This window comes from Falco rusticolus, chromosome 4 (genome assembly GCF_015220075.1).
Source record: "Falco rusticolus isolate bFalRus1 chromosome 4, bFalRus1.pri, whole genome shotgun sequence".
NCBI classification, from domain to species: Eukaryota; Metazoa; Chordata; class Aves; order Falconiformes; family Falconidae; genus Falco; species Falco rusticolus.
This window is the reverse complement of record NC_051190.1, coordinates 139,835-162,184: the sequence shown is the minus strand read 5'-3', so window position 1 is coordinate 162,184 and position 22,350 is coordinate 139,835. Positions and strand designations below refer to the sequence as shown.

At 57.1% G+C, this 22,350-nt stretch overlaps 1 protein-coding gene across 3 annotated transcripts in view; it reads left to right on the top strand.

Moving 5' to 3' along the window:
• CACNA2D2 (calcium voltage-gated channel auxiliary subunit alpha2delta 2) overlaps window positions 1-22,350 on the top strand; it is a 223,499-nt gene that overhangs the window by 186,107 nt on the left and 15,042 nt on the right. For all 3 annotated transcript variants that reach the window (XM_037384697.1, XM_037384694.1, XM_037384696.1), the window contains exons 5-18: window positions 3,029-3,073; window positions 10,169-10,313; window positions 14,247-14,378; window positions 14,626-14,683; window positions 16,864-16,914; window positions 17,088-17,187; window positions 17,984-18,142; window positions 18,642-18,749; window positions 19,462-19,540; window positions 19,728-19,777; window positions 20,715-20,804; window positions 21,058-21,126; window positions 21,588-21,662; window positions 22,106-22,180. In XM_037384697.1, the coding sequence (XP_037240594.1) occupies window positions 3,029-3,073; window positions 10,169-10,313; window positions 14,247-14,378; window positions 14,626-14,683; window positions 16,864-16,914; window positions 17,088-17,187; window positions 17,984-18,142; window positions 18,642-18,749; window positions 19,462-19,540; window positions 19,728-19,777; window positions 20,715-20,804; window positions 21,058-21,126; window positions 21,588-21,662; window positions 22,106-22,180 (1,236 nt within the window). The remainder of the gene's footprint in view (window positions 1-3,028; window positions 3,074-10,168; window positions 10,314-14,246; window positions 14,379-14,625; window positions 14,684-16,863; window positions 16,915-17,087; window positions 17,188-17,983; window positions 18,143-18,641; window positions 18,750-19,461; window positions 19,541-19,727; window positions 19,778-20,714; window positions 20,805-21,057; window positions 21,127-21,587; window positions 21,663-22,105; window positions 22,181-22,350) is intronic.

Here is a 22,350-nt window from a genome sequence, read left to right as displayed (position 1 = left end):
CCAGCTTGCAGCTTTGCAGAAGTTCACAGCCTGATTTCGTTAATTAGCTTTTGCTCAGCATTTTGGTGTAAAATCAGCAAAGGAGGGGAGCCCTGGGCTATGAGGGAGGGTTCAAGGGGACAGGCAGGACCTAGGGTCCCTGGGGAGGCTCTGGCACCCAGCATCCGTGGAGCCCCATCTGAAAGCTCTGGGCCAAGCCCTTGGCTGGGGGCTGCCCAGTGAACCCAAACCACAAGGATTTGGTACAGGCACAATGGTTGCTCAGTGGCTTTGCCAGAGAAACCTGGGCAATAGCTTCAGCGGCATTTGCAGATTACTCTGCCTTTGCACTTAACTCCCAAGGTTGTTTTCCCCCTGCCTTGCAGTGAGGGTTTAGGAGGCTGAAATAACCCCATGCTCACCAGCTAGTGACACAGTGCTTGCAGTGCCATTACACAGATGCCGTTTGGCAATTATGATGCAAGAAAATTGGCAGTGGTTAACACATCATCAAGGAGCAGCTACTCAGCATCAGCCTCCCCTCCAGTGCAAACAGGTGAGCGCTTTCGGCAGGCTCGTTTGCAAGAGGTAGGGGCAATGTTTTGCCCTGAAATCCCTTGACATCTTCACCGCTTGTTTTCTTTATTACTATTTATTCTGAAAGGCTCTAGAAATACCGGTGCTATTTACACAGACTGGGTGCTGGGTTTAACATGGACCAGAGGAGGAGGAGACAGAGAGGTTTACATGAAGAAGGCGAGTGTGTTTAAAAAACAAATACTAGGGAGAAAAAATTGTAGGACCCCATGTCATCTCCTGAGAGACCCCTGGCATCTCTAGACTGTCTCCAATGGCTCTGTCTCTCCTTTCTGGAATAAATTCACCAGCTCCACCAGCCTCTGCTGGGGTTGTCAGGGCTTGGTGCTTAGGTTTAGCAGCAGACTTGGCACTGCTGGGTTAATGGTTGCACTTGATGATCTTGAAGGTCTTTTCCAACTTAAATGATTCTACGAAAAAGTGCATGGCAAGGGCTCTGTGATCCCTAAGGAAACTAGTGGGAGAGATGTCCTTCCAGGGTGTCTGCTTCCAGTTCTGTGTCATGCCATGGGAGCGCTGGTGTGAGTAAAAGTAGGACCAGGGGACCAGCTCTCCTCCCCATGCATTACCTCCTCCTGCCTTCTCACCCACTGCGGGAGCAGGGCCACTGCCTGATGGAGGGGATGGAGGGGATTTGAGCTTTTTGGGGAAGCCGATGGAAGACAAAATGAATAACAAAGCACCTTCTGGATGGCTGTTATTAGTCACACTCACTTCTGATTAAAGATCATTAAACATGAAATTAGCTCATTTGTGTTACGGGTCTCCCAGGGGTTCCTTTAATTAGGAAGTGCAGATGGCCACAGACCTGGGGAGACAGCAGTGCCGGCAAGGGGCAGGGGTGTGCATGGAGCCGGGAGCAGCACAGGGAGGGCACCTAAAGAGAAATTAATCTTTTTTCCCCTTTTCTTGTTGTTTTAAACCCCTCAGCATTTCACAACAAATCAGAGATAATTAATAAGTACATTCCCTTAATGACTAGGCTTTTTAATAGCAGAAATTGGAAGATGCTGTGTCAATTTTATTTATTATTTTTTTCAATTTCCCCTCTCGGTGCTGACTTACCACCATGATTAGAGTTGCAGAGCCTGCAGGAGGGACCATCCCCTCTGCCCAGGAGGGTGCTGAAACTGCCCTTTGCCATCACCATCCTGGGGGAACATCGGCTGCGCAGGCTGCTGGGATCCCCCTGCTACCGGTGCCCCTACCTTCGAAGCATCCCCACTGCAGGGGCTTTCCCACCTCTTGGTGGGCTTGTGTCATAACAGCCTGGAGAAGCAGCAGCAAGCCACTCTAGGGAGCGGGTCTGTGGCTGGAGGATAATGCCAGTGAGGGGTTAGTGACTGCCAGCTCCCAGTGGGGCCAGGACAGCAGAGTGGGTGGTGCCAGCTCCTAGTAATCTGTTCGAACCTGCCAGTCCCTTTCCAGGGCACAAGCCCCCAGCCAGGTTGGTCTGTGTGTCACGGTACCGCCGGCCCTGTCACCAGCCCGCAGCCAGGCTGGGTGCTGCAGAGGCAGCACCAGAGTTGGAGTCAGGAGGACAGGGACACTGTGTTTTGGTTAAGGTTTTGGCTGCATTTCTGTTCTGGGTCCAGATCACTTTCCTCGCTAACTAATAACAGCAGTAACCATCCCAGGGCGCTGCCTGCACAGCTGCTGACAGCTGGTTGAGTGGCAGACATGTTAGTGCGGCGATGGCTGCTCGTGCGCCTGCATCGTGCTCGCATCCCGGCACGCAGGGAAGCGTCTCCCAGTGCCCTTTAATTACCCTTTCTGATGGCACACAAAACGCTGTTGTGACAGCATTGCTGCTGTCCAGATTGCCTCTTTAGGAATTTTATCAGCTGCCTCGTGTCCTGACATGCAGGAAAGAAGAATCTGAGTGGACCTTTTTGCCTTAATAGGCTCTAAATACCCCAAATTAATGACGTGCATTTCTCCATGGGAGCGAGGACGCTCTTCTCCCTGTTCCTGCTGCGTGGGGAGGGGAGTGGAGCTTTGCCGGCTTCAGGGGCGCTGCCTGCCACACTGCCCATGCCTGGCTCTCCTGCCGCTCCCGAGGTTTGCAGGAGGACCAGAGCATCCCGGGTGCAGTGACACAATGCAACCTCAGCCCGGTGGCAGTGCAGAGGCTGCGGTAAGGCCAGTGGCACTGCTGCAGGGCTGTTTGGCTGTGGCAGAGGCTGTGCATTGCCCCGCACTGCAGCAGCTCAGCAGCAGCCACGAGTAGAGGGAAATGTGGCAGACGGTGGCTGGTCCTTGAACAGTGGACAAGGGGGATGTGGGGTCCCAACCATGTCCCAAGGGCTGCATGGGGGGGGCAGAGTTCAGTTCCTAGTGATGTGGCTGCCAGCAGCATGTTGGAGGTGCTGAGGGGATGAGTAACAGGGGAGACCCCTCTGCTGTCCCTATCCCTGCTAAGCACTAACTCCGCTCTCCCTCTTCTCTACAGGAGGAAGACATCGAGTACTACGACTCCAAGGCCGACACCGAATACGTGAGTACTATCCCTGCTGCAACACTGGCACGCTGAACACCCCAGCCTGGCGCTGAGTCCCTTGGTGGGGCATTCCCAGCACTGTACCAGCAGGGCATAGCACAGCATTTGTTACAGCCGGCATAACAAGACTCTGTCTGCGGTGGGCAGCAAACGCCCAGTGCACAGCCATGTCCCCCAAGCCAAGCCATGGTGGCATGTTGGCCAGCACCAGGGCCAGCAGCAGGCAGGTGGGCATGTTGCTCCACCGCCTGCAAAAGTTTCTAAAATTAAAGCTGGCATTGAAATTCAAATGAAGAGCAAACCTTTAATTAGAGACTGAATTTAATTCTCTGCCCCCCTCCTGGCACAGCCGTCCTGTGATTTCTGGCAATCAGTGCTTTAAGTACAGACCCGACAGCTCCGCTCTCCCAGCTCTCTCAGGGGAGCTGGCATTTGCCGGCTGTTCCACACAGCAATGGTGGTGGCACTCAGGTGCCACACCACGGGCACAGGATGCTCCGCCGGCAGTGGCTGCTGCCCCACAACACCCCGCTGTGCTGGCAGGTGATGGGTCACCTGGCTCCTATGTTGTGCCGTGCTGTGGGATCCTTCCAAAACAGGGGCTCACCAGGTCAGTGATGCTCTTGGTGTGGGGCCGCAGGGGAGCAGCTGTGCCACTGTGTCCTTGGAGCTGGCTGGGAGCCCCAAGCAGAGCAGGGTGGGGGCTTGGGGGCAGCCCCAGCCAGTGCCAGTGCCCCGGGACTGGTCCTTGCCCCAAGGCAGAGCCAGCAGCAGATGTGCCATCCGGGGTCAGTGCTACAGTGGGAGGGGAGGAGTGGCAGCACATGGCATTGGCAGCAAACCACCTGCAAACCACATGGCCTTGTCTCGAAATAATACTTGGGTGACCCCACGAGCCTTCAGAAGGCCCCATGCAGAAGGGAGGGGAGGATCTGGGCTTGATGGGGTCCCACCAGCTTGGGTGACATGCCCTGCACCGAGCTCCAGCTCTCCTCTCACCCCGCCTTGGAGGTGGTGGCCAGAGCGGAAGAGGGGCAGGCTGGAATGGAGGATGGATGGCTTCAAAGCAGAGCTATTGACAAACTGCCCGTGCCATTGTCCCCAGGTGGTGACAGCAGGAGGGCTCCTTGGCAGGGAAAGCAAGTCAGGGAGAGTCTGGGAGATAGGATGGAGAGGTCGGGCAGATGCTGTGGCTGAAGGGGAGGGCACTTGCTCTCCCAAGCAGGTCTCCCTGCTCATTTGAAGCCATGGATATCTCCTGTCCCTCCCAGCCCAGGGGGAGCTGCCAAAGCAGGGAGGATCCTGCTCTCCATGGCTGCTCTGGAGAGGACAGAGCTAATGGGCTTAAAATGCATTAAAGCGGATCTTGGATAGAAGTGGAGGAAAAACTGGCTGGCAGTTGACGCAGGAGGAGGCAGCCTGGGGAGCAGGGTAGCTCCCTGCCTGGAGGGCTGAGCAGCAGGATGCATGCACCCATAAGGCTGGGCAAGGCTTTTGCCACGGAGCAGGGGACAGAAGAGCTGGAAGTCCCCATGCCTGGTGTAACCCCGACTGGTCCTGGCTGCCCACACCCAGCCAGTGTCGGCAGCGGTGACCTGAGCTGGCAGCTCTAGCTGTTAGCTTTGGGATTAGCCATTTCTGCAAGTGAAGAGAGCATCCTGGTCACGTTAGGTGGGATTATGACATGGGAGGCATCTCGACCTCAGAGCTGTGCCTGCTGAGCCCTCCTGGTGTATGGGGCACCAGGGAGGAACCATGCACCACAGCGTGGCACAGTGTCCCTGGGGACTGTGGGGCTCAGCGCCCAGCTCCCTGGTCCTTCCCCAGGGGAGGTGGTGTGTCATCGGGGAGGAACAGCCCTGCAAATCTGTCATCAGCCACACTGACTTCAGTCCTCCTCTGGTGAAATATCAAGCAAAATTGGGAGTGTCCTGTTGCAGAGCCTTGTGGATTTGGCAGGGAGGGCGCATCCCTATTGATGCTGTTGCTGCTTGCTTGTGAAATCCGAGCAAATTTAATTCCAGCAAAAATAATGGAGATAAAAGAAGGTGATACTGAAATAAAAAAGGAGAGAGATGATACCAGAAGGTCTAAATGGAACTAAATAGTGCTCTTTCCATCTTTTCTTTATTTAGCTTCAATTTTTATATTTAAATTGAGCAGGATCTAGCTGAAATTGAGTTAGTTCTGACGGACAATGCCTATTCAACATAACTGGGCTTATTCACAAGGCTTACATCAGCTTTAACTACAGTGCGAAAGAAATGAGCTTCCTATTCATTTTGCTTGCACCTCAGCTCCGCTATCTTCCTAAACAGATTTTGGATTTCCAAGTGTTTTTTAACAAATGGGACAGAAATTTTTTCCTGCAGGTCCCCGAGGCTCTCAAAATGTTGGCAGAAATGGAGCTTTCACCTTTCTCTGCTAGCAAGGGCTGTGGGGTTTATCCAGGGAGAAGTATTCAAACTAGCAGATGCTACTGGTTGGGTATCACAAGCAGAACAACACAGAAATAAAGTGATTTTCCATCTTAGTATTGCATTGATGGCAGGGGATGATGCTTAAGTCACAGCTGAAGCCAAAATCCCTTGGGACATACCATTCTCCAGTGGAAAGCAGCACAGCTCCATGAAGGTATCCTCATCCCAAGGTCAGCACTCGGGCACCCACCCACTGCTGGAGGTCCCTGAGAAGGGGTGAGAGTGGAGGTGCTGCTGGCAGGCGGCTCTGTGACAGCCTTAGCACCCTCCGGGGCAGGGGGCAGCACGGTGTCGGTCCTGGCCGCCCACTCGCTGCTCACCTTGCCCGGTAGATGCAGCGAGGAGAGGGAGGAGTTAAAAAAAAGCCCCTAAATGTCAGCAGCAGATAAAGGGTGTTGGAAAATTTAATCTTCCAACTTTCTCAACTAATGTGACATTTGGATTTCCTCCTGATAAGCTATCAGCCGTAGAAGTTTCTTTCTTTTGCCTTTTTTCTTTTTTTTTTTTTTTCCCTTCTTCTCTCCTCTGGCTGGTAATTTAAAAATAAATGGTCTAGAAAGATCTCTAAACAGTACCTTTGGCAAAGATTAAAAAAAGCGAAGGGGGATAGGGGGACAGGCTGGCGGGAGAGGCTGATTGTTATTTATAACCTGGGCTGCTATAAAAGCAGGAATGTGGCTGGAGAACACGCCATCTCCCTCCCTGGCATTAAATTACCACATTTCAGGAAAAGCTGAGAGATTTAAGAAGAAAGGCCCTTTTGCATGGGCCTGGAGTTTCTCAGCCATGTGCTGGGGCATTATATTTGTATGCATTATTAGCAGTAATCATGATGTGTTGATAGGAGTATTTTGCTGGTTTTTCTGGACTTAGCACAGATGGGTGCCCCTGGAAAATTTAAAAGGCTGTGTTGGGATCTCGGAAAGATACATCCCGCTCAGATGTGTGTGAGATGGGACGAGGGATGCAGGGTTGGTGTCGGGGTGTTGCTGGTGCTGGTGGTAGCGGGAGGAGCAGCACAAGGGAGGGCTTCTTTGGAGCTGCAACACCCCAGCCAGCATCCCAGAGCAGCTGCCTGCACCACTAGCCAGACCAGCCCTGCATTTTTCATCGGTGCTGCCATTGGAGCCGTCATCATTAGCTGTGATGGCTCGTTCCCATGGAGATGAGCAATGAACGGGGCTGTCTGCATCCGCAGGAGCTGCCTGGCCGAGGCATCGCTGCTGCACCAGGTCACATCCCCAGCTCCATCTGCAGCTCCAAACCCCACCACTGGCGGGACCCCCCTGATAGTCCTTGTGCCCGTGGGCTGGCTGGCTCTCCTCAGCCAGCACTAGCCTGGATGTGATGGAAGGCAGGTACTTGCTGTGAGCATGGCAGCCTCCGATGAATCTGTTGTGTGGTGCTACTGGTGCTCATTGGGTGTTGGGGCATTTTTGGGTTTTACACCCTGTCCGATATTTTGGGAGACTCGAGAGAGAATATTGTGACTGGCAGCCCAGCTGCTAAAGCACTGGAGATGGCAAAATCTCTCGGCGCCTGATAACTTCTTGCTGAAGCAATAAATACGTATAATATTGATATATTGCCATGGAGTCAATTTCTAATGGTGTGTAGCAAATAATATATTCAAACTGTAGCATCTATTTGTGTTATGTTGTACATATTGTAACAGATAAATAGAAGTTTCCAAGTTCTTTTGAAATGTAATGACGAGAAATGCTGCAAAATCTGCCTGGGGGCCTGCCGAGATGCTCATGGTTTAACCGGTGTAAATCCAGGAGAACTTGAATCATCTTCTCCTTTACTCTAATATAAATTTAATGCAGAATTTCTTCCTCCAGCCTTCCCAAGGTGGCTCTTTGTAGCTGCAGCCTAGCACTGAGATGCTCCCATCCCTGCCTGGGCTGGTAACAGCTTTGACTGCCTTCACCTGGGTGGAAATGACACCATTTCAGGTGCCCAAATCAACCTGGCTTAAACAGGAATAACTTGGTTGAGGTCAGGAGATTTATAGATAAAGGATAAACGCAGCTTGAATAACATCAGCTCTTTCCACGGGTCTCTTTGCTGTATAGGTGTCAGTGATGCATGAAGTGTCCTACGTATATATAGCTGTATATTTGTCTCCGAGATCTATACATATGCTTCTTTACAGCTACATGAATGAGAGCAGCCAGACAGCGCCGAACCTGGCAGAATACAAATTAGCCCCTAAGAAGTGGGTGATATAACAGAATAATGATAAACAGAAGAGTGGTAATTATATACATAGTAGTTCCAGCTCCAGTAAAGTGGAGAATAACCATGCAGCCTGGGGGAAATAGGGAGGGTTGGATTTTCCTGGCTGCTGGGGGTGGCAGGGGCAGTGGATGGGCTGGACTCTGGGAGGATGCCCTGCCAATTTGAGGTGCGGAGGGATGGGGAGGTGTCATCAGGACTTTGCTGGACTAAGAAAAAAAAAAGGTTTTAGTGTCAAAGCAGAGGTTTTGGTGCTGCAGGTGCCCTCAGGGCCACGGTTTTATCCCATCTAAAGCCTGTTTTCAGCAGGCATCTCTAAATCACTGTCTGGTGCTTGGTGAAGCTGGCAGGGGCAAACTGTGTGGTGCTTTCCCCCAGAGACTTGAGCCCCAAATTGATGGCAGGCTCGGGGCTGGGGCTGCTCTCCAGCTAGCCCATGGCCCAGCATACAGCCAGGGTGCCAGCTCTGCTGCAGCATCACGGCTTTGCAGGGGGGGCAGTAGTCAGTTTGTGCCTTTTCTCCAGATTTACGTGAAATTGAGAGCATAATCTGGATTTTGATCGTGGTGACATGGCTCAGGGGAGGTGGGGACAGTCTCTGCCCACCTCCCACTCAGCTATTGCAGCTGTAATTGAGTTCAGCATCTTTCTGGGTGGCTGGAGCCCCTGTGGCAGGATCAGCTTGGTGACGTGGTTACACTTGCAATCCACCAGCTGGAATTAAAGCCCAAACCTTGCATATGAATCCTGTTATTCTCCCGAACTGTGGCGAATGGTTTGGCCACTCTTCGCAATGTCAGGGGAATGTCACTGCCTCAGTGGCCGGCCAGAGCTGGCACAGGGGAGGTGGCATCTCTCTGCATCATCTGCAACAGGGAAACAGGGAGGAGGCCAGGATGGGTGTTAAATGACCTTCGTAGTTTATTTCCCAAACACATAATTTTCCTTTAAATATATGGCTTTTCCCATGAGAAATTCAGACCTTTTGTCCCCTGGGTTTTGTTGAGAGGAGCCTGGCCAGTGGGAGAGCTGCTCACGCTGGGCCACCAGGACAGTGGGATGGGACAGTCCCCTACCCCTTGTCCCCACTGGTGCTGGGGTGCTTTGCTGCAGGACAGCGTGGGGCAGCCATCCCTGGCACAGTACCACACAAGCTCTCCCTGGAGCTGCTTGCGCTTCCAGTCACGTCTGCTGTCGTTTCTGCGGGGCTGATCTCTGCTACCGCAATCAGATGGCCTTACACGGGCACCGAGATAGGCACTTCGCTCGGGAAGGAGGCACAAGGGGGGGAGTTGGCACTGAGCTGCTTTGCGAGGGGAATTCATTCCCTTGCCAGGCAGCAGAATCCACTCCTGTGCTGCTGCGCCCACCCCTGCCCCTTTTGCTCCTGCAGCCAGGGCCAGGGGAAGGTGGCTGGAGCCATCCTGTACCCCAGCTTGGGCTTGGCATGTCTCTGCCCCTGTGTTGCCTGTCCCTGCCCACAGACAGAGCAGGTAGCTCTGCAGCTCTGCCCAACTGCAGCGGGGATGTAGCTCTGAAGGTATGGAAGGGCAGGTGCTGCAGCATCCTCCCCTACCTCCTCCCCATCCTGAGCATCTCCCATCCGGCTGCACACAGCCTTCCCCAGCCACTGGGCTTGTGGGCTGGGATACAGCAGCTCTGATTCAGCACCTTCTCCTGGATTTCTTTGCTCCCAGCAGGATGGCGGAGGTGATTTCCCCAGCTCTGTAGCAAGGCCACCCCCTTTCTCCCTCTTCCCTGCATGGCCCTGCAGCTCAGCTCTGCCCCTGTCCCCCCCTGTAGCCACCCAGCCGTTCTGCCTGCACCAGCACAGCCCTGCCCTGCCTTTCTGGAGGGGTTTCACCCGCAGTGCCATGCTGGCCGCAGGGCCCTGGGAAGGTTGAGGAGGGCTGGGAAGGCGAAGGAGGACATTTGAGCACCAGCAGTGGGGAATTCGCCGTCTCTTCACCATAATTAAATATTGTTTGCATTGCTTATTGACAGAGCACTAAGCTGCACTCCGTTTTAATTTGTTCTTTGATAGTTGCCTTTTGCTGCTAATTGATTTTCAAGGCTTTTTTGTTTTGGTTTGGTTTGGTTTGTTTTTTTTGTCTGACTTAATACCTGTCATGCTACCAAAGTCGGAGAGGCAAGGCTAACCGGCACCCACCTTTGTGCCCACCTGCTCCCAGCAGCCGCTCCTGTGTGCCACCAGCACTGGCATGGGCTGCGGGCCAAATCTGTCATGAGAGCCAGCATGGCTGGTCTTTGCAGGGGGGACATTTGGTGATGGGCTTTGGGTGGTGGTGTTCCCAGCATGTGTCCAAGGCTGGCACCCCGGGTGACCCCATGTGCTCTGCTCCTTCTCTAGGATGATCCCGAAGGAGAAGAGTTCGAGAGGGAGAAGTCTAGCTCCAACTCCTTGAAGCTGGAGTTCACGGATGACCCCAACTTCAAGACCAAGGTTAACTATTCGTACGCTGCTGTGCAGATCCCCACGGACATCTACAAAGGCTGTGAGTGCTGCTCCTCACCCGCTCCACTCTGCTCTGTGCTGCCTGGCCGGGCTCAGCCTCCACCTCTCCTGCTCAGGGTGCCACAGCCCCAGGGACTGTCACCCCGGGGTGCCACAGCTGGGGCTGGGGGCTGGGGGCTGGGGGCTGGGGCAAGCTGGCTTCCAGCCGGGTGGACACTGGGAAGAGGCAGAGTCACTGTGTCAGAACAGAGGTGACAATGTGTTCCTCCCCAGGGACACTCAAGAGCATGGGATGGGCCAAGGAGGCAAATCAGAGGTTAGGGCTTATTAGGAAGGGGTGGAGAGAGGAAAGGAGAAATTGTAATTATGGCAAAGGATAAAGCTTGTGCCCACCCATCTGTGATCCCTCCCTGCACAAGAGCTCAGCAGAACCTGAGGAGCTTCAGAGCAGGCGCTGGAGCCAGGCAGAGGGATGGAGCCCCTCTGTGCGTGAACAGTTACAGCAGCAGCAACTCCAAACTCATAGGAGGGAGCGAGAGGGGCTGTGCAGTGGGAGAGGGCGAAGCAGGCATGCTTCGTCGCTGGCTTTGGGCTGCCTGAGGCTGAGGTTATTAAAAGGGAGAAAAAGCAACTGAAATCCTTCAGGAAGGCAACAGAGGGTGACTGCAGGATAGTGAGATGCTGCCCTGGGCAGACCCCGGTGCCAGAGCACACAGGGGGTATCAGTCCCATGGCCGTGCCCCTGCCACTGCCAGAGGGCACAGGCTGCTCCAGAAAGGGGGACCGGGTTGGCTGGCCAGCCTGGGAGCAGGCAGGGAGGGATGGATGTGTGGATGGGATAGGACACACCACACCAGCTTTAAGTCCCTGCTGGGAAATGACACAGTCCCTGAGCTTCCAGAGCTCTCTCTGGCCTCACTCTGGCACGTGGTGACAGTCGGTCTCCATTTCCCTCTAGTGGCTGCTCTGCACCGAGCTGGGGACCACTCCCAGCCGGAGATCATACTCAAGTACCCGCAGGCCGCATCCTGTGCCCAGACCCTGCTGTTGGAGGGCACCCCTCATCTCCCTGTACCCACACCCCAGTGTTTCAGTGGCGCTTGCCGAGGGCTCCCAGCTGGTCACAGCGGTGACTGGGTCCGAGCTCACATCCCTGCCCCAAGCGGCATTTTCCTGGTACATGGGCTTGTTACCAGCACGGCTGTGCTCACAGCTGCATCAGTGCAACGATTTCATCACGGCAGCAGCAGTGGATTAGAAATTTGCAATTAGTTTTATTACCCAGCTAGTGCAGGCCAGGCAGCTAATGAAGCACATCATGCAAGCAGGGTGGGCTGCGTGGGATGAAATATTCATTACTCCTCACCCCTGCTTGCCAGTTGACGCCACGGCTGATGCCCTGCCATGGCCACATAAATCACCCTGCTCGGCTGTGGGACAAGAGCAAATTGGAGATTAACATGCTCCAGGGACTCACAGCCTCTGGGAGAGGGATGCTGGAGAGGGAATGGGGCAGTGGGGGGTCCCAGTGGGGGAACACCCTTCCAAATCCCAATCCCAGTGGGGAAGGGAGCTGCAGCCACAGGGATGGGCTGTGCAGGCACAGGGATCAGACCATGTCCAGCTTCCCCAGGGTGCTCCAAAAAGGCACTGTGTAGGGCAGGGTGCTTAGCTGCTGCACTCTGGAGAGCAGGTTTGAGGTGTGAACATGGGGCCATCCCTGTGCCCTCTCCTGAGGGGACACCAGCAAGCTTAGCAGAGCCATGGGTGGGGAGCATGTCCGGGGGCGGGGGGGGGGGGGGGGGGGGGGGGGGGGGGGGCGCAGTGGAGAGGCGCTATCACTATCGCTGCCTGGCACGCTAATTAAACCACTGTGGAGACACCCTCCACCGTCACCCCTCGCTACACACACAAATTACATCCTATATGTGTTTTATTTACTGTGCCATTTTTAATTAAATCTGCAATCGCTTGCTGGCAGGGCGGGGCTGGACTCACCCTGATGGGGACAGGGAGGAGACGGGGACAGGAACAGGAATGTCACCAGGAGGGGCTGGCAGCTCTGGCCTGGACTGAGGGGGACAGAAGCCATCCTGACTGTGGACACAGCCTCCCATCTGATGAGCAATAGCCCATCACTCTGTGCACAGGGAGAGGGTGGGAGCTGTTTGTGCACAGGGCAGTTATAGAGGCTGCATTCCTGCAGAAGGATAGTGTAGGGGCTGTATTCACATGCAAGGATGATATAGGGGCTGTACAGATGAGCAGGGATGGTAATAGGGGCTGTGTTCATGTGCAGGGGTGGTATAGGAGCTCTGTATGTTCACAGGGAAAGTGTAGGGGCAGCTTTCATGCACAGGGATCGTATAGGGGCTGTGTTTGCTTACAGGGATGGTATAGAGGCTGTATTTGTTCACGGGGATGATATGGGGGCTACACTCATGCTCAGGGATGCTATAGGGGCTGTGCTTCTGCTCAGAGGTGGTGTATGAGCTGTGTTTGTGCACAGAGGGCATAGGAGCTGCATTTGGCACAAGCCTGGTGTGGCTGATGGGCCCCAAGGGGCTGGGGGTGCAGGTGCTGCTGGGGCTGGAGGGGAACCTGTCAATATTGCCCAGGGCTGCTCCAGGCAGGCAGGAGCCTGGCAGCCTGCTCACGACCCCTTCTCCCAGGAAAAACCATGTCCTGTGAAAGAGCCAAACAAGAAATCATCCTAAGTGCCCAGATAACAGCACTCTGTGTGGGCACGGTGCTGAGAAATGGCTGGGGAAATATGGATGGAGTAAATCGTGATTTTAAGGGATAGCTGCCTGAGGGAAGAAGTCTTCTGCAGTGGTGCTGGGGTGGTGGGAACCGGGATTCACCCTGGGTGGAACCTGCCCATGTCCCGCCAGCACCTCAGGGCTGTGGCAAAGGCTTGAACAGGTGATGACAGTGTTTCGAGGAGACACAAGTGTGGGAGGAAGCCTTAGGAGAGCTAAATATACTCCTCAAATGTACACCAGCTCGCCTGCAGCACTGCACTGGTTGCTCCGCCCAGTGCTAAGGAGGAGGGCTGCTCCTGGGAGCTCTTGCACCCCAAAAATGCACTGAGGGTCCCCCAGGATGAGTGCTGCCAGCTGCCCACTCCTATCCACAATGGCACAGCTGGCTCCTCAGCACCACAGCCCCAGGGCTCACCGTGGGGCTCCCCTGGCCCCGGCCCAGGGCTTGGGGTACCCACAGTGTTCCAAGTGCCCCAAAGGGCACTGTGAGGACTGGGGGGTGCCACTGTCCCCAAAGCATCTTCCCTGCCGGCTGGCCAGCCCCATACCTGCCATACTGCCCCATACTGGCGCCCCCCCCGCGCTCTACCAGCTCCCCCCTTGATTAATCACAGGCTGGGGCTGCCAGCAGCTTATCTTTTGCTTTAATAGCTGAATAATTTAAAACTGCTGTTTGCCGGCATCTTAATTGCTTTTGCATCAGGTGCAGGGGCCAGCAGGAATGCAGAGCAGGGCCCGGGAGGCTCCACACAGCCCTGCGGGGCACAACCCCTTGGTTTCCCAGCTGGTGCCTGTCCCCAGGGAATGGGGCCAGCACGGTGGTGGGAGGAGCAGGGAGTTTTGCTGGGAAGGTGGTGAGATGGCAAGGCAGCTGTCCCCAGTGGTGGCTCTCCCTGCCCCAGAGCGAGGGGATGGGGATGGAGAGCGGTTGGGGGAGTATGGCCAGGTGGCTCAGGTCTCTGAGGAGAAGGGACAGCAGGCTGATGGTGGAGGCTGTGGGAGCAAGGGACCAGGGGGATGCAGTAGTATCTGCAAAGTTCCTGTGGGCTCCTCCATGGGAAGGGGCAAAGGGGACACACCACCTCTCCCGCCCTGCCATCGCTGTGGGGACACCGTGGTCCCCAGCACACACACCTCCACCCCACACCCCCAGCTCTGCTGCTCCCCCGCATCTGCCCACCCACCCACCCCGGCTCTGTCTCCTGCAGCCACGGTCATTCTCAACGAGCTGAACTGGACGCAGGCGCTGGAGGATGTCTTCATCGAGAACCGCAAGGAGGATCCCTCCCTGCTCTGGCAGGTGTTCGGCAGTGCCACCGGCGTCACCCGCTACTACCCCGGTGCGTGGCAGGGGCCAGCGGGGGGTGGTGGCTGGTGGCTGGCCAAAAGGGCATGGGGGCGAGCATCCCCCAGCGCCAGCCCTGGGGGCCACCTGGCACACATAACCGTGCTGTGTCAAAGCCCATTGGTGTGAGCACCCTGCCAGAGGCTGCTGCTTCCTCACCCCTGGGCATCCCTAAGTCCCATTCCCCTGTCCCCCACCCCAGGACAGCCCTGCCTTGCTCACCACCTGCCTTCCCCCCGCAGCCACCCCGTGGAGAGCTCCCAATAAGATCGACCTCTACGACGTGCGCAGGCGGCCCTGGTAAGGGGGTGCCAGGTGGGAAGGGGGGTCCTGTCGCCAGCCCTTCCTGGCTAGGAGCAGCCAGCTCCCTCCCCTTTTCATTTCACACATGGTTGCCATTAGCAAACACATAATTCGGGCAGAGGCACCTGAGCTGCAGCTCTCCGCTCCTGCTCCCCGTCCCTTTTCCTAGGAAGGCAGAGTGGGATGGAGAGATAAATCCTTGGGTACAGATGAAGGTGGAGAACCACCCCTCACCCTGTGCCCCCCCTGCAGCCGTGGCGACTGGCGCTCAGTCCTGGCCAGCATTCCCATCCGAACGGGAAAATCCTGGCTCTCAGAAACTGCGAGCCAGGAGGATGGCAAGAGAAGCAGGCAGGCAGCGCCGAGCTGTGGTTGCGTGATAGCTGCAGCCATTTAGCTGCACACCGAGTGAGGCGGGACTGCATCGAGTCCCTGTCACCCAGGTAGAGGTGCCAGCTTGGCAGCGTCGGTGTGGTGCTGCCCATGGGGCTGGGGGAGCTGCGGCCCCAGCCTGCCTGCCCAGCCTGACACGCACAGTCATGGAGAGGAAAGCAGGTGCCAGTCCCCACTGCATGCCCAGGGAGCCTTGTATCCCAGGGGGTCACCCCCTGCCTAGCCCACTGCCCACACTAGGAGATGCCCCCTCTCCTTGTCAGAGAATTAATGGCCCTGCTACTATGGTTAATTGTCTTTGATTGCTCCACATTAATTATTAGCTCCACATTAATTATTAACTGGTCTCTGCCGGGGCATCCATGCGGGTTATTGGCCGAGGGGGGAGTGGGGGGCTGTTTTGGGGAGGAGGGGCTGCTGGTGTGTATGGGGGCTACTGAGCCTGGCTAGCACAGCTCCCTGTCCACTAGCCAGCCTGGCCACCCACTTCCCCACGCAGCCATGGAGGAGCAGCAGCACCCGTTGTGCTAGGTGGCAGCTCACCGCTGAGAACACCCCCTTGGGGTCCTCTCCTGCCCTTGTGCCAGGGTCCGGTGCAGCACACAGCCCTCAGTGCTGGGCCCACCAGGGTCACAGTCCTGCCTGCAGCCTTCATGGGGCTGCCAGCACCACTTGCCTGCCCTCCCCTCCCTTGATGAATGGCGCTATTAACCACAGCCTTCTCCCGCAGAGCCCAGGGTATTCATCTGAGCAGGGCAGCCAGAGATGTATGTGCTGCCACAACCCATTACAGGCAGCATCTTAGTTGGGCTCCATGCCACGCCAGCAGCCCAGCCCCAGGGAGTGGGGCAGTCACCAAGCCCCCCGGCCCCCACCAGCTGGCAGGAAGCCCATGGGCAGCTGCCTGCCCATCCTGCACTCCAGCTTGACAGGAGGGTGCTGGGAGGATGCAGCATCCACACCAGCAGGGCCCCACATGCCAGCATCCCCCATCCTGCCCAGGTAATCACTTGTAATTAGGAAACACCAGGACCTGGAATGAGCAATCAGATCCTGCCCCTTCCCCAGTCCTCCCCAGTAACGGTGAGTAATTGATACTAATAACAGACTAATTCATTTGCATCAGGCCTGATCCTGATCAGGCCAATATTGAGGCTCCCTTGGACTTCAGCCATGGCAGGAGCAGGCCTGACGCGATGGGACAGGGAGGCTGGGTGGTGCCTGCCCGTTGCTGGGATGGGTGCTGAGCATCACGCTGGCCCCCTCCTGTGCAGGATGGCACAGCAGAGCTGCAAGCAGGACTGACTGCTTCAAGGAGTGAGGAAGGGTTCCCTAATTGTTTTCAGGGAGGAGGATTTATATAGTAGTATTATTTTTCCTTCTCGTAGCTAAAAATAACTTAATCAGCCTGGCCTTTGAAGCTACCAGGGGGGTAAACAGCATCTTAATATGGATGTGTGTGTCAGCATAATCAGCGTGCAGAAAAGGGCCTGAAATGATGGAAGAGTTTAGCATTTAGAGCTCATTAGACTGATACGGTACCAAGTGGCAGGTCACTGGCGGTCTGCCGTGCCATGCCATGCTGTATCCTTGCCTCTTCCCGCCACCACCTTGTCCCTGCTCCTTGCCATGGGGTTACCGCAGGCATGAGTGCACAGGTGCTCTCGGCACAGCTCCCCGGCCACCTGTGCCCTGGCAGAGCTTTGCTCTTGGGCTGCACCCAGCAGGGTCAGGGTCCCTCCCAAAATGAGCAGACCCTGCTGACCTGCCTCTGCACCCTACAGGTACATCCAAGGCGCCTCCTCCCCAAAGGACATGGTCATAATTGTGGACGTGTGAGTACACGGGTCGGGGCCATGGTGGGGCTGAGCCAGGTCAGGGTGGTGGCACAGCATGCTGGGGTGCCACTGTCCCACCAGCAGCCTCAGGGATGCTTACTGGGACAGCACTGGCAGGGAGCCCTGTGCCCCCTCACTGCCAAACCCCCAACACCCTTCTCTCCTGCCAGGAGCGGCAGTGTGAGTGGCCTCACCCTCAAGCTGATGAAGACCTCAGTCTATGAGATGCTGGACACCCTCTCAGATGATGACTACGTCAATGTGGCCTCAGTGAGTGCCGCGGGGTGGGTGGCAGGGCTGTCCTCCCCAGGCAGCTCCCTGCTCCCCACTGTGGGAGCCCTTTTCCCCCAGACCCACCTGGCCAGGAGCTCTGCAGAGAGAGAAATGCCCTGGTTTTATTATATATATAATAACTATATAAGGAAATAGGTACTCAGGGCTCAGCTGTCCGTGGTGGTGAACAAAAGCTGTCCCCATCATGGGGTGTTTGCCACAAATGGTCCCAAGGCGATCCCAACCAGCCACCTCTGTCTGTCACCAGCCAGTGACATCATGCCCCTATGGCGATGTCACCAGCCCGTGACCTCATGCAGCACAGCGGCTGTGCCACCAGATCTGTGCATCGTTGGGCACCCAGCCCATGCCGGCCCTCCCCTGTCTGGCCGCAAGCACGCTGGCACTAATTAACGTGTCTGGCCTGGCTCCGTTAGCTGGATCGCTGCTCCCCTAATGAATGAGCCCTATTGCCAGCAAATGAAGCCATAAACAAGAGGCAGCACCTGCTCCCGCCGCCGGCGTGCCGCAGCATGGCTACTTGCACAAGCCTGGGGGTCCTGCAGAAGCAACCCTGGCAGCACCCACTGCTGGCACCCACACCAGGCAGCTCAGTGCTGGATTTGTCCCAGACTATGCCCAGTCTTGGCATCGGCAGTCCTTGGGAAGTGGGACACGGGATGCTCCGACCACATCCTGCCCATGGAAGCTGAGCGTGGCGGGTGGTTTGTGCCTGCCAGGGGCTGCCCCTGTCCCCTTTCTGTGACTTGCCCCCCTCCTTTTTGCCTCCCAGTTCAATGAGAAGGCAAAGCCGGTGTCATGCTTCAAGCACCTGGTACAGGCTAACATCCGGAACAAGAAGGTCTTCAAGGAGGACGTGCAGGGAATGGTGGCCAAGGGCACAACCGACTATAAGGCTGGCTTTGAGTACGCCTTCGACCAGCTGCAGAATGTAAGCTGGGGGCCAGGCTGTGGACTAGGGGAGGGAGAGTACACCCATGGGTGCTGTGGGCAATGGGAATGCTCCAAGCATATGGCTGCTGCCCCATTCCTGGCACTTTGGCATGCAGAGGGCTCCTTGTCCTGCTTTGCAGTGCTGGGAGGGACATCCCTCTCCCCAGCACACTGTAGCTGAGGTTTTGCGGGAGCCGCTGCCTTTCTGGGTTATTAAAAGCTAGCAGGGCTGGGCGGAGGGGGCTAAATCCAGCCAGACACAGTGCCAGAGGCAAAATAAAGATGGATGGTGCTATTAGGCTCCAAGTGGCAAGAGCCACAACATCATTCCCAAGCAGACAGTGTCCCTTCTAACTTCATCCCAGCCACCCTCATCCTGGAGAAACAGACTGGGAAAAGAGATGGCTCAGGGCCAGCTCTCCCTGGCTGCATCCAGCCCTGCGCCTGGCACGGCTCGCTCTGGGTCTGGCCTCAGGCACTGTCTTTCTGCCCCGCAGTCCAACATCACACGTGCCAACTGCAACAAGATGATCATGATGTTCACGGATGGCGGTGAGGACCGGGTGCAGGACGTCTTTGAGAAGTACAACTGGCCCAATAAGACGGTGAGGGGCTGTGGGGCTGTGTGCTGAGCTGGGGCCACTCACTGGGGAGGGAGACGGCTGCTCCAGCTCCATTGCCAGCTTCCATCTCATTTGCCTCTTCACCATCCTCTCTCCCTGACAGCCTGCTTCTGCACTGAGCTGCTGCCCTGGTAATGGGATGGCTGACACACCAGTGCCGTTTATAGCTGGCTCCCACCTTGGCATGTGGGAGCATGGGACCATGTGCCCCACAGGCCGCTGGGGAGGGGATGGGGCTGGTGGGCTCCCTGAACACCAGCCCCGTGGGGAGCAAACCCCAAGCATGGGGGCAGGTCTACTGGCAGGCAGGCGAAACAGCTGGACTGTCCCTGTTGCTGTCCAGAGACCTGTGGGTTGGGGGGGGTTCTGGTCCATGCAGGACCCTTGGAGAGCACAGACCCCTCTGGGTGCAGTGATGCCCCAGCCTAAGGACCCCTGGGGTAGGTGGCTTGGGCCAGTGCAGTGATGGTGGGGGACAGGACTGGCCAGGGCCAGGTGAGGAGAGAGGGGCTCCCTTGCTGCCAACATTCACAGGAGCCTTCTGCCCACCTGCACTTGGCCGTGAGCAGCACAGCTGCGGGCCATGGCAGGCAATGCCACACTATCACCAGGGAGGTTGCCATCAGCTGGCAGCACTGGGTGTGGAAGACCAGGGTGTCCAGCAGATGGTCCTCACCGCCACACTCTGCTGCAGGTGCGGGTCTTCACCTTCTCCGTCGGGCAACACAACTACGATGTGACCCCGCTGCAGTGGATGGCCTGCGCCAACAAAGGTGAGCAGGGCTGGCACCCAGTGGGCACAGGAGGCTGCAGGCTGCTGGGCTGGCCCCTCGCCAGGAACCTGAGAGGGCTCCGGTGCGTGCCACTGCCAGCAAGGTGCCAGGCTGGATAGCAGGACAGCCAGATAGCCGCACGGGCAGACAGCCGGCTCTCCAGCTGCCTTTCTCTTTCTTTTCCAAGGTTACTACTTCGAAATCCCCTCCATCGGCGCCATCCGTATCAACACGCAGGTACAGCAGGCAGGCGGGGCTGCCCACCAGGCATCCACGGGCAGAGCTGCCCTCCTGGGGTGCCCTGCCGGGGGGCACGCCTCAGCAGCCCCTGCCCCACTGCAGAGAGCCCCAAGACTGGCAGCCAGCGTGGCAGCCAGCTTGGGAGCTGAGCCCTCAGCCAGGCCTTGCGCTGTTGAAATAAGTAATTCATCTTCTGCAGCTCCCCATGGACCTGCTGCCTTTTGAGTGACTAATTATGAAACATCAGGCGTTAATCATCACAGAGCAGAGCTGAGCATGGGCAGAGAGCGAGCGCAGGCAGGGCCAGGCGCAGCAGCACCCTGTTTGGCAGAGCCAGGCATGCATGCCCCCCACCCTGTCCCACTGCCCCTTTTCTACCCTTTTTCTTTATTGGATGCCCCCGAGGTGCCATGGTAGGTAGGTGATGAGAGTCCCCTAGCAGGGCAGCCCCTCGGGGCAGGGCTGGCATTGTGGCACAGAGGCTGCCCCCCACCCAGAGGTCTGCCTTGGCAAGGTGAGCCAGGACAAGGGAAACCTGCCCCAGGAGAAGATCCCAAAAGGCCAGTGGTGGCAGCCAGGGAGACAGCAGTGATGTGGTCCAGGTGTGACAGAGCAAGCCCAGCGCCAGGGGTGGCTGGAGCCAGGGGGCTCTGGCTGGTGCTGCCTGGGGAGCCCATGCCCTGCCCGTGCCCAGCTGATGGAGAGCAGCACCTTGTTCCCGTCTTATACACCCATTCAGTTCACAGCTGGAGCCATTACCCTCAGGTTTGGTAGCTGCCAGCTAGCCCTAGCTAGCTCAGCCTGCAGCTGGGGACCAGCACCAGGCACCCTATTAATAATCCCTGGGGCGTGTGTGGGGACAGGGGTGTCACTAGGTTGGAGCAGGAAGGCGTCTGTCCCATGTCATGCTTTCCCCTGCCTTGTGTGCCTGCAGGAGTACCTGGACGTGCTGGGCAGACCCATGGTCCTGGCTGGGAACCGAGCCAAGCAGGTTCAGTGGACCAATGTCTACCAGGATGCCCTGGTAAGGAGCCCTGGCCCCGGGGTGCAGGTGGGGACACCAGCCCCAGGGTCCCACACAGCCCCAGGGTACAGGTGGGGATGCCAGCCCTAGGGTCCCTGCCTTGGGGTGCAGGTGAGGACAGCCAACCCCAGGGTCCCGCACAGCATGTGCCCCCATCTCCCTTTCCAGGGGGTAATCCCCTCTGCTGCCCACCCCCAGCTCTGGGTCTTGGGGCTGGTAAGGGACCATGGGATACCCTTCTGTGCTTGTGCAGGGGCTGGGCCTGGTGGTGACAGGCACGCTGCCGGTGTTCAACCTGACAGAGGACAGCAGTGACAGGAAGGTAGGAGACTGTGGCTGCCATTGCCCTGGCTGCACCAGGACAGAGGGGTGGAGAGGGTGCCGTGATGCTGGGTGCATGGCTGTGATGCTGGGTGCATGGCTGGGGTGGGGGGGGTGGGGGGGGGTGGGCACTGGCACCCCTGGGGTGCTGCCTGCTCTGCACCCTCTTCCTGGGGTGAGACCAGGGGTGACTGCCATCCCTGGGACCCAAAATGGCCTTGGCTAGCTCTCCCAGTTCAATGGGGACAGCTGGCAGCTGCAAGTCCCTGGCAGGTGCAGTGTCCCATGGAGGGCTGCTGGGGAGGCTGGCATGTCCCACCCTGTGCTCCTGCAGTGTCCAGATCTAACCCACACATCCCTGGAGGGAGAAGAGGTCCATCCCCCTGTTTCCCCATCCCCGTGCTCGTGGTGGCAGGTGACAGCCCTGCTCCCACCTTCCTCCCTCCCTGCGCTTCCTTCCAGAACCAGCTCATCCTGGGCGTGATGGGGATCGATGTGGCTCTCAATGACATCAAGAGGCTGACACCGCGATACAACGTGCGTGGGGGCCCCTTCTCCTCCATCCCTGCCCTGCACTGCCCGAGCCCGGCATGGAAACGCGCTGTGGGGAGCCCTGAGCTGCACCCACAGCACCCCAGAGCACCTCCAGCAGCACTGACAGTAGCAGAGTGCAGGCAGGGACCAGGGCAAGCAGGCAGGCAGGGATTGTAGCTGGGTGATGTGCTGGGACCCAGAGCAGAGATTAAACCTTTGCAGAGGCAGCAGGGAATAAACCTTACCAGCCCGGGGAAAGGGGCAGCAGGGAAGATCCAGAGCCAGGATGAGAGATGCTGTTGGCCTAAGAATAGAAATAGATGGCTAGAAAAGCCCTGGGGGTGGTGTGGGGCGAGGTCTGCCTGGAGAGGTGAGGGCGGTCACTCCAGCACAGCATGTCACAGAGCCACTGGGCCAGCCTCATCCCTTCTCCTGTCCTCCTGCAGCTGGGGGCAAACGGTTACGTCTTCGCCATCGACCTGAATGGCTACGTCCTACTGCACCCCAACCTGCAGCCCCAGGTGAGGAGGGGCCCGTCAGGGCAGCAGCAGTGGGGGTTACCTGGACCCTGTGGGACACATGGCTTCCTGGGGTTGTTAGGAGCTAATTGGTGGAATTGTGATGAGTTTTTCTGGACTCAGTGACAGCTGCAGGAGCCCTGAGCCCTTCCCCGACTCTCCCTTTCTGCATG